The following is an 11,664-nucleotide window of genomic DNA, read 5'->3' as shown; positions in this document are numbered from 1 at the left end:
GGCCCCGGGCGGGGCCGGGCGGGACCCCCCGCAGCCTCACAAACAGCCTCGCTGAAGCTGCCAAGGGCGCCTTCCCGGGGCTGTCACCCAGCCGGGAGCTGTGTCCCCGTCCTTGTGTTTGCACGAGCCCGTGGTGTACCCGCTGCCCGCTCACGGCCACCCGCCCGCTCAGAAATCACCCACCAGACACAGCACCCACCGCAGGGACTTTTATTCTCAAGCACAAGCTGTAGGCTGCCATTCCCAGCAGAGCGGCTCCGCGCCTTGGTGCCCAGCCCTGAGGGAGGCGAGGCCCCGCGTGGGACCCTGGCAGCCCGGTGGGGACGGGAGCTGCAGGGGAGCCGCTGAGGAGCAGCAGCAGCCCCCCTCACCCAGCCTGCTCCTGGTGGTGTGTGCACACCGGTGGCTGAAGATGGAGGCACACCTGAGGGAGCAGCTGCTTGCTGGCGTCTCATCACCTAGCAGTGGTGGCCATGCGGGTGGGGGCCATGCGGGTGGGGGCCATGCGGGTGGGGGCCTGGTGGGTGGGGGCCTGGTGGGTGGGGGCCCGGCGGGTGGGGGCCTGGCGGTCCATGTGGAGCAGGAGGTTTTCCAGGCTCTGGGTGCGGTGGCCCCCCTGGCACGCCAGGCCCAGGATGTGGTGGTGGTGGCCCTCCGTGTGGTCCTGCAGGAAGAGGAAACACATCAGGAACTGAGGTGATGCCACAGGGCTCTCCTGGTACGCACAGCACCTCCTGGCACCACCCTGGCTACTGCAAGGGGCTTTCCTGCACCTAGCAGGACCAGGTCCCCTGGCAGTGCAATGGGGACGTGGGGCAGGAGCAGCCTGGGAGTGTATGTGCCTGTGATGCACCAAGTCCTTCCCGAAGCCCCCACAGTGAGCGCTGCCCACAGCCTGGACCCGGACCCATGGGTGCTCACCTGGGTGGGGGGGCTGACATCTTCTCACGGCCTTTGAGCTGCGAGGGAAAAACAGGTTCTGTCAGTGCTCTACCACAGTGCACAGCCATGGTGCAGAGCTTCCCCTGGGGCACTGCATTTCTGGGGGTAGCCATGAGCCACCGTCTCAGGTGAAGCCCCACATGCCCCAGGCACAGAGGCAACGCTTGGGCTGGGGCCTCTGCAGTTCCCCACAGCCATCCCATCCCTTTTGGAGACCCTGAGAACAACTGCCCTCGCCCCTGCAACACCTGGCACAACCCAGGCACACAGTTTCCATCATTAAACCAACCCCAGCCCAGCACCTCCTCTCCAGGCACCAGGGAATATGCTGAGCCTGTGCCCAGCCTGTGCCCAACTGCGGGCAGTGCATCTTGGGCCAGTGCCAGCCCTGGTGCCCTTTGCCCCCCCAGCCACCCACCCACCCAGACACTGCTACCTCAGGGACTGCTTCCATTTACCTATGCTGCAGAACAGCCCCGTCTGAAAGCACTGTAGCTCCGACTGTCAATCTCGTACAGCAGCCCAAGGTGGTGGGGCTGGCCTTCGGGCACCCCTTAAATACAGGGCCCTGCCTGGAGTACAAGGGTGTGACAGGCAGGTGTGACCCCCATAAACTGTTTTGTTAGTGTTGCATGTAACTATGGAGATGCTGGAGTACAGACATGTCGCATACAGTACTGGGCACAAAGGTCTGCCAGCCCTTAGAGAAACAGAGTCAGGGTTAGGGTGAGGATGGGTGGTGGCCTCAGTGCTGGCGTCAGGTGATGGGGTGAGTCAGGTGTCCCTGCCATGAACCCTGGCGTGGTGCCCCCAGCACAGGTGATGTGCCTGGGAGCCAGTGTGTGGGGGTCACATCCCCACAGGGGCTGCTGCAGGGCAGGGGGCTCGGGGCCCAGCTGATGACCCCCACAAACAGGTTGAGCTCAGGTACTGCCACAGTGTGAGGGCAGAAGTGACATCTGCCATCAGACCCAGTGACGGAGATGTGCCAGGCTGTCTGTTCCTCCCCACCCCACACCCTATGCCATGTGTCCTGCTGTCCCATCCCAGGGCCATGGGGACAATGACTTGAAGTATGTGTCCTCAGCATGGATAAATTCCCCTTTCCTCCTGCAAACACAGTTCTTATACTGTATCGCTCCCTCCAAGGATATGTACAGTTTCTGTAACACCCACTGTAAAAACTTATTGAAAGGAGGCATGTGAGCCAGGAATGCTTTACTTGCTGCTGTCGTTTATTGAAAGAGCTGGGTGGGGATTCAATGCATACTAATTTAAATCTGGCAATAAAATCTATTCCTGCTGACCTTGATTTCCTTGTACTGCAGAGGTGACATCAGAGCAAACCTGAGACAGTGGGAAGTTCAGGTTAAAAAGCCCAAACTCATTGCCATAAAAACTTGTAATTAACGTCCAACCTTGATTTTAATGCCTGGGAGGCAGGGACTGTGGCTGTGCAGTGCGTCACAAAGCAGTGCCTGGAGCCTTGGGGAGCAAGGGAGGGGCAGCAGGGGCGCAAACTCTACTTCCAAATGTGCCACTCATCAGCAACCCGGGACAGAAACATGCCTGTGAATTAATACATACGGCCGTATATATACACACACACACACTATAAGTTGAATTTTAAATACTCCTCTGCTAGCAAATAGCTTTTCACTCACGTCCTGCATAAGAGCAGGGATTACCTGGGAAGAATACAGAGATTTTATTAATTTTACTTAGAAATTAGATAAATAATTTGGTATTTATTCTATAAATAAGGCTTAAGTCACACACAGGTTCAGCCGTGGGTGCATTCATTAGTAGTGTAATTTTGTCTGAATGACTTAGCAGGGCTGGAGTACTCCCTGGGGGGTTGCTGTGTAAGGAAAACATCATCTTCAACCTGTGCTCAGAAACACTTCCACTCTTGTACTGACAGTCCTCACTAGGGAGAGCTGTGGAGCTTCTTTTGCACAGTTTAAATGGATGCAGTTGGTTGAAACACTGATATGGGTGATGTATTTGGGGCTTAGCCTATTTATTTTGGTTGAAAGAAAAAAAAAAAAAGTTGTCATAATGATCTGCCTGAGATGAGCTTCCTGTCAGGAGCTCCAGTTCCCTGTGGCTGCCAAAATCTTCAGATAATTTCTGGTGATACTTGCCTAAAGTCAGTGATGGAAGGTGAACCATTTATTATTCTGTCTTTATATAATCAATCTGCCTTGAAAATTGATTTAGTTATGAAACTTTACTTGCCAAACTCCTGGTAACTAGGCATTATTTTTATAACAGTGTCTACATTTCTGAGGTTTAGATCAGAGTTAACAGGGTAGTGCTCTGCTCCTGCTGTTTGTGAGAGCTCTGCTTGGCAGAGACATTAGAAGCTGAAAGTGTTCTTCTGAGGCGAGGATGCAGTCAGCTCAAAAAAGCAAATACCACAACTTCCCCCTTTTAGTGCAGTCTAGAACATGAGACTCACTTCAGAAGGCATCATCTGCCAATTGTTACCTGTTATGTTTCTATACCAAAAATTGCTAAGGTACTTTAAAGCCATGGGATATCATCTAGTTTGTTTTAAAAGGGATTTAGGGATCTGATCAAAGGAATTTTACAAAACATGGTCTAAATATAGTCATCTCTGCTTTGACAGAAGGTAGACCTGAATCACTCACTGGTAGCCACAGTATTTTCAACAGAAACGCAGGTATTTTAGAAGCACCTTCAAAAAAAACCAAACCAAACCAAACCAAACCAAACCAAACCAAACCAAACCAAACCAAACCAAACCAACAACAAAAAAAAACCACCATGCCACTTGGTTTCCTCTGTGCCGGTTATTGTGGCTTGGATGTGAGCTGCAAGGATGTGAGCCTTCAGCACCAGCACACCTTCCCTCTTTATACCCCCTGCAGTCCTCTCCTTCTGGGGTTGCTCTCTGCACCAGGTGCAGGAGGGACACTGCAAATTGATGCTGTAATGCCTTCTCTCAGGGCCAATTTCATGGAGAACAAATTCATATATTTTTAATAAACCTAGAATAGTCCTTTTGACTCAGCCAGGAAATGACCTAAGCTCAAGGCCATGTTTCGGCTGAGGTAACAGCATCCCAGTGTTTTCAACTTCAGAGAATTTGCAGTGGCAGCAGAACTGTTTGGTGCTTTTCACGAGAACTCCCAAAGGGAGGCTATTTGGTGCGCCAGCATTGGAGTCCAGAGCTGTTCCTTTGCAAACACGATGCGTGGTTGTGCTGGGAGAACACACATCAGGTACTTGAAGAGGCCCTGAACCTATGTGCAGGGCACTGAATTGAGACCCCTCCCTCGCCTCCATCCACAGAGTTCCATGGGCACCAGCCCCATTCTCAGATGTGTGCGGGTGCTTCTGCTTCTAGGGCTTCCCACTAGGCTCCCAGCTCATCTCTGGCCAATGTATTTGTTGGCTCAAATACACACACGGTGACCAAGGCACAGAGCTGGGGAACCTGCAGAATCCCACTTCCAATATGCTAGGACTGTAAGCACAACCCTGCAGAGGCAGAAACATCTTCCCCCTCCCACTCAAATTCCTCTCCTTTCATTACTTTCTTCTCTCAGTTCAATGACCACCAGCCTTTGTCTCGTGGTCTGGCAGAGCCTGGTGCCACACACGCCAGAGACACAAAGAAATACACTGGCTTTTCTCCCAGGGCCTGCTATGAAGAGCTCACATTGTGTTTTACTGGGAAGAGGGAGACAAGGAGAGGGTTGAAATATCACACTCGGCCTCAGGCTATGTAAAACCCTCTGTTTCTCTGAAGGCATTGGCCCAAAGCTCTGGCAAAAAAAGCAGTGACCCTGAGGAAAAAAGCCCCAAGGTCACAGCCTCTTTTTGAAAGACCAGGGCCATGAGTTTTAAAATAATGGAAGCGGTTCTTTGCACAGCATGGAAGTGGGTAAATTTAAATGTGGAGATGAACACAAGCTCCCAGCCTGGCACAGTCTGGCACCTGTGCCCAGGCCTCCAGGCCAGGTTGGAGAGGACCCAGAGCAGGATGGTGTTGTGTGCTATGTAGTGATCCTGGGTGAGGATCTGGGAAGTCACCTGGAGCTGCTCATTTGTAGAAGCAGGAAACAGCCAAGGTTTCTGGTGTTCGCACCTAATCCTGCTGCTCCTTACTACACTATCTACCCGTGCAGCAGATCTTTCCCTGTAAAATATATGTCAGAATGACTTGGGGTCATAAGAATAAGCAGGGAAGAGAATTCCAAGACTGTTCAGGTTTTGATCTGCCAAATACTCGTTTTTCTGTTCCATTTTAACAAAGGTCTGTTTTAACATCAGGAATGACATCAGAAAATGGGAGAACGAGGCAGAGCTTTGAGCTTGTTGTCTCTGACTAGAAATGATGTGCTTTGATGCTTTTCTTGGCCAGTTACTGAGCTAGGATATCTCCCAAAATCAAATTGTTATTGATGGAGAAAAACACTTTCTTTCCTGCTGGCTGAGAGCACCACTTACACCCAAGCTCTTACGTCAATACAGTTATCCTTAGAAAATAGCACATTGCAACATTGCTGACAAACGATTTCATCTTTGGAAACACCACTGCCTCCTAGCCCTGCCAGTCCTATGAGAGCACTAACTGCAGCAGATTGCAATGCCATAAATGCAAAACTTTCAGTGGTCAGGTCTACATCTAGTGTCAATGTACTCAGGTCTAACACTGGGGAAATTAGTTTGCTCCCTGCTCCTGCTGCTCCTCAGCGGCTCCCCTGCAGCTCCCGTCCCCACCGGGCTGCCAGGGTCCCACGCGGGGCCTCGCCTCCCTCAGGGCTGGGCACCAAGGCGCGGAGCCGCTCTGCTGGGAATGGCAGCCTACAGCTTGTGCTTGAGAATAAAAGTCCCTGCGGTGGGTGCTGTGTCTGGTGGGTGATTTCTGAGCGGGCGGGTGGCCGTGAGCAGGCAGTGGGTACACCATGGGCTCGTGCTGGCCCCCAAACAGAAGGACGGAGACACAGCTCCTGGCTGGGTGACAGCCTCAGGAAAGCGCCCTTTGAAGCTTCAGTGAAGCTTTTTGTGAGGATGCGGGAGGTCAAGCCCTGGGATTTGGCACCATCTGTCAGTTATATGCATCAGAAAGGAACTGCAGCTGCTACCAACTTTGTCGTTCCACACTTGCAGCCTGATACAGTCATCTCCCCCCATGTAAAGGTTCTTGCTGTCCCTAAGACTAAAGGGCGTCACAAAGAAGACACAGCTAGACCCATCTCAGAGGTGCCTAGCAAGGGACAAGAGGCCAGAGACACAAACTGCAGCAAGAGAAACTTCTGACACACACAATGAAAAGTTTCTGTCTCAGAGGGTGCTGCAGCCCAGGGACAGGGTTCAAAAGAAAAGGGGGGGCTCCATCCTTCCCACGTGGTTGGCTCTGGCTTTGGGGAACCTCAGCCCCACTGTGGAGACCCTGACCCAGCTGCTGCTCACAACCTATAGCCTTTACTATGGGTGAAAGCTGCAGCACCAGAGATGCTGCCAGGCTGGCTCTGCTGCTGACTGCCTGTTTTTTTTTTTTTTTTTCCCTTCTCACAACAGCGGCTTTCTCTGCAGCAGCTCCCACGGCCAGCTGCTGTGGCCCAGCAGCCACTCAAAGCCTTACTGTGTGCATCTCTGCGCAGTGCGGGTCTGCAGCTCGGGACACCCCCGCGTCGAGCTACCATTGGTGCCACGGGCGCTGCGGCACGGCTCAGGGCTCTCCGCCCCCAGGCATAAGAAGCCAGCAGGTGCCAGGGCCCCGGCCGTGTTCCTGACCATCGCTGAGCTGCAGCTCCGCCGTCAGCAGGGAGGTGAGAGGGGCTGGGGACGCAGGGCAGGTGCTTCGCTGTTGGAGCCGGCAAGCTGGTGCTGTGGGAGGGAGCGGCTCGGGGACTGCTGTGCTGGAGTAGAGCTCTGCCCTCACACAGGATACCATCGAGGAGCTGAAATAATCCTGGGTCCAGTGGATAGGAAACAGGCAGTGCTGCTGGCTACTGGCTCAGCCTGGTGCAGGCAGGACGTAAGCACAAGTGGCTATTAGGATGCATAAATTAAATACTTCAGAAACGTTTTCTAACTGGAAACAGCCTTGCAGTTCAGACATAACTGCTGCAGAGGGGAGGGCATCTGCTGGACAGTCAGGCTGCAGGATGACATTCAGTGCCTTCTGCATCAGGCCAGGCACTGATGAAACAGGAGCCAGGCACCAGGGCAGAGGCTCATTACTAAATGAGTGTCAGACAATTTTTTTTGTTGTTGGATGGTCGCTTGCTTTTTTCCCCCTAGTGTCAGTATATTCAACAGCTTTGAGTGCTTTTGCATTTCTCCCCTTCAGAATATCTTGGGTTTGGCTGTTTCAGAAATCTGCAGAAAATGCTGCAATTATTAATATTCCTGAGAAGGTCTCCAGATGAAGCGCAGGAGGAAAGAAGTTAAGAGATGTCTTTATTTTTTTCCCACTGGCACCCACCAAAATTGACTCCTGCCTGCATCCCCCCGACTATTCAGTTGGAAATGTAACTGCAGGCAAGAAAAGGCAGAGGCAAGGGCATATGTCATGGAAGTAGAAAGCAAAGTGTTTCGGAAATTCACCTCGTTGCCTGCTCCCATTCCAAACAAGCAGGGCAAAGCAATGGGCTAAGCAGCAGGAACCAAAGAATAGGTGAGGCGACAACATGCATGATTAAATAAATGCATTTTTCATCAACTGAGAAAATGGCATAAAGAAATAGTTTGCACCATCCAGTTCCTGCTGCACTTTGATTCGTGTTGAGTCATTTGACAGCAGGTTTCCCTCCTCTTCACACAAGGAGTGCCAGGTACTTGGGCTGAGATGGAGCCAAACCATAGCAAGACCTGGAAGAGATGCTCCAGCTGCACAGCCTGGAACGTGTGGCAGCAGGGGAATCAGGATGAAGCCCCAGTCCCGGGCACAGACCAGTGCTTTATGCTCCTGCAGCCCGTTTCTTGTACGCGTAGAATTTCCCAAAGGGCATCAGCAACACAGGTTTAACAGATAATCCCATCCCATCTGACAGCTGTCTCTGCATGTACGGGAAATGCAGGAACGTCTGCTGGAAGCCCCCAGGGCTTTGCCATCTCTCTCGTCCTCAATTTCTGTTCTATGCTCTGCTCACAACAGAGACCCAAGGTGCCTAACTCACGTCGGTCCCAGGGTATGTGCCCGCTCCGGGGATGGACCATTACAGGCACTGCTTGTGTTGTAGCTCTCCTTGACTCCAGGGCTCTCAGAGATGGAGCCAAGGTCTCTTGGGATCTTCCTCCCTGAAGTGAGAGCAGCTGGGGGGGGCTGTTCTGCAACATTCTTGGAGTGCAGGGTCTGACACTGCTGACGCTGGGGGGCAGCCCAGGGCAGCACACTTGCACAGCAAAAGGCATCACTGCAGCTTGACTAGGCTAATGCACCCATCGCCTCCCTCTGTCCTCAGGACTGCACCGTGACCATGTCTGAGCTGGAGAAGGCCATGATCGCCGTCATTGATGCTTTCCACCAGTACTCAGGGAAAGAGGGAGACAAGCACAAGCTGAAGAAATCAGAGCTGAAGGAGCTCATTAACAATGAGTTGACCCATTTCCTTGGTGTGAGTATTGCCCTCCACAATGCATGCTTGACTGAGCCATGCGAAGCAGCTGCTGGCTCTGCTAGCTTGTCTCCTGTGAGAAGCAAGTACAGGGGAAAGGGTTTATTCACGCAGGAGTGCGTGAAACACTTCACTACAGCTCCACAGGAGCAAGAGGTGCCTGGACAAGGGCAACAGCCTGTGTTGGGGCTGGGGATTTGGGTTGCAACTAGATACATTTTCTTCCCTGGGAAGGTGATAGCCTTGCCCCATGGGACTCAAGATGCCCCTTCCCACCAGCACTCCTGTGGCTGCAATTTCCAGTTCAGTAGGGCTGCTGTTGCGCAGATGTAGCTGCAGGCACGGAAAGCACAGAAAACAGCAACGAACTGTTAGGGATGTGTCTGAACAGACATTCAGCCATAGGAGTGGCTGAGAAACAGGGACATCTTACTGTCCAGGCCTCGCTTTGATCCTCCCCAGCTTCGGCTGTCTGTTTCTATCCCTTCAGGAGATCAAAGACCAGGAGACTGTGGACAAAGTCATGGAGGCGCTGGACAGCAATGGGGATGCAGAGTGTGACTTCCAGGAGTTTGTAGCCTTCATCGCCATGGTCACCGCTGCTTGCCATGAGTTCTTTGAGCATGAGTGAGCCAGTGGGAAGCAGCTGAGCACCTCCCACTCAAGCTGGAGAGATGCAGAGCAGTACCACGTCTCCTGGGGAAAGACTGGGTATGCTTAGGGGCTCCTTGGAGTTAAGCTTGTGCTAGTCTTAAGCAGCTTATTAAGTTCTGCAGCTTTGTGAGTAGAAACACCCAGGTGGCTCAGGAAAGCCTCTTGACCAGTGCCCACCGGGTTGGATGCAGTGTGCATGAATGCCTCACCTCAAACTCACTCCCTGTTGCCGTATGCAAGGGACAAGCATGGGGCTGGAGGCAGGTGGCCACTGCAATCTGGGGTTGTTTGCAAAAGGAGAAGGAAAAGTCAAGACCTGAGGTGGGAGGGTAATGCAGAGGGGCTGGTTACAGAAGCCTGTCTCTGAGCCCACTGGCCTAAATGGAAAGGCTCCTGTTGACTTCTGTGGGCTCTGACCACCTTGCACATGGTACTAACCCAGTCCCATCACAGGGGCTCAGCAGAGACCATGCAGCTCTTGGCAACTTGAGACACTCCTAGTTTGAAAGGCAAAGCATAACCATTTAACAGACCAAGCTTTTCTCTTGCCCATGAATCCTCCTGCTTTTAGCAGCCTGCAGAACTGGAAGTGAAAGCACATGAGGCTCCTGGGCTGGGGGCAGTTTCTGTGCCTGGGATGCACCTTGGTAAGGTCTCCAGGCTCAGCCCAATGAAAAGGGGGAATCCATACAACATTACCACCTGCAGCCTCCAGAGTGTGTGGAAACAACGAGAATAAAATGTTTTGTTACCTAGGCCATAACTGGGCTCTAGTGAAAAATGTGTCCTTTTGTCCCAGGCTCCGTGCACCTCTATGGCTACCACGCACTGTCAGAGGGAAAGGCTGAAGGACACAGCCTGGAGTGCCACTATGGCACACACTGGCAGTAGGCTGATAATTGGGCATCGATTCGTCAACTCCTCCCTGACACCACTGTTGCCAGTCAAAAAGCTCAGGGCTGTTGCCACCACTGTGCTCCGCCAGGCTGCCCAAACTGTGAGGCCAAAGGAACACAATGCACCTCAGCAGGATTGCTGCCATTCAGGATGTGTCTGCTTCTGACAGGGTCATCCTCGGGCTTGCACTGATGAGCCTCTGCAGAGCCAAAACTGAGCCTAGGACAATTTCCCTGAAGCCTGTGCTCCTGTCTTTTTTCAGTCTGCACTTGCCATCCAGATCAGACACACCTGTAAGTTAGGCATTCATGGATAGGAACAACACAGCAACATCTCTACTCATAAATTCACAATAAAGATGACTGGATGTCACCATCGTTTTACTTCATAAAGATTCAATGAGCAGAATGACTTGTTATCCAGCAGAGACCACCTAACTATTCTCATCTGCCTCCTCAAGAGGACAAAAGAGGACACTCGGTCAGAGACATGCATACAAGAAAGATATCTCTTGCTCCATCAAGAATTTAAAAAGGCAGTTTTGCCATGCTAGGGTAGTACTCAATTGCTGAGAACTTGTTTAGCATCCAAGTTACTTCTACCACATTTTTAACATCCTCATCAGTTCCTGGTACTGCTCTCTTTCAGCCATTTCGAGCACTTGTACAGACTTAGGGCCACGTGTGAGGACAATGACTGAGGACACTGTCCCAGAGCATCCCAAGGTTAGTCAGGGGAGCTGTAATGCTCACAACCCTGTCTCAGACCTCAACCTGAGGTTAGTGGAGTGGTTTAACGCTCTGCACAAGGCTCTGCACGTGAGGCTGTCTGGCACCCACCTGCCTTTTGCCCCACTGCACTGCCAGTGCTCACGCATACGAGGAATCCCTCCCCAAGACAGCCTGCACAGCACTGCAGCAGCAGAGAACTGCAGTGCAACATCTGGCAAGACACAGGGCAGGCTGTCTTGTCCCCTGCCCAGCAATGAGAGCAAAACAGTAGGTTTGCACACACATTTCTGGCAGTAAGACTGATCCTGCCTTAGCAACACCATGGCTGGAAATAAACAGGAGCTTTGCCTTACACAGAAGGCATAGCAGAGCTGGTGCCTCTGATTAGGGAGGAAGAGCATATGTCTTCCTGTCGGGGGTGGTGGCTTGTCTCGGGATGGCCAACAAAGGACCGAGACTGTTAATCAGAAGAAAGGCTCTGCGAAGCACTGGGAAGAAGGGAGGCCAGCACAGACACACCACAGACACAGGACAGGCAAAGTCCACAGCAGCACGTCAGGAAGAGATGGGGATTAAGGGTTTCAAGAGTCAGCAGCATGGGGGCAGAGACCAGAGACGGAGATTGTGCCTAAAGATAGTCCTTTGGAGAGAATGATAAGGACAACAACCCAAAAATTAGGGAAAAAGATTAAAAAAACAATGGTTAGATGTTGTGTAATCGTCTGGGCTAAAAAGCCAATAGAAGGAACTTCAGTATTTTGGCCAAATTACGGGTCTGATGAAAATTCAGGCTTTAAATTTATATGTAAACAATAAGGCTCCTTTTTCAGAGGAGGAATCAA

General features: G+C 52.0%; 1 protein-coding gene across 1 annotated transcript; it reads left to right on the top strand.

Moving 5' to 3' along the window:
* The first annotated feature begins 52 nt into the window (after positions 1 to 52).
* S100B (S100 calcium binding protein B) lies at positions 53 to 9,957 on the top strand. The gene is made up of 3 exons (XM_080600538.1): positions 53 to 6,749; positions 8,388 to 8,540; positions 9,031 to 9,957. Exons 2-3 carry the CDS (start codon positions 8,403 to 8,405, stop codon positions 9,169 to 9,171), a joined length of 279 nt encoding a protein of 92 aa, XP_080456664.1. The 5' UTR covers positions 53 to 6,749; positions 8,388 to 8,402; the 3' UTR covers positions 9,172 to 9,957.
* Positions 9,958 to 11,664: the final 1,707 nt, after the last annotated feature.

The sequence above is a fragment of the Anser brachyrhynchus genome (genome assembly GCF_964034855.1).
Source record: "Anser brachyrhynchus genome assembly, chromosome: 7".
Classification (NCBI taxonomy): Eukaryota; Metazoa; Chordata; class Aves; order Anseriformes; family Anatidae; genus Anser; species Anser brachyrhynchus.
Note: the sequence above shows the minus strand (reverse complement) of the source record. Positions and strands in the feature narration are given on the sequence as shown.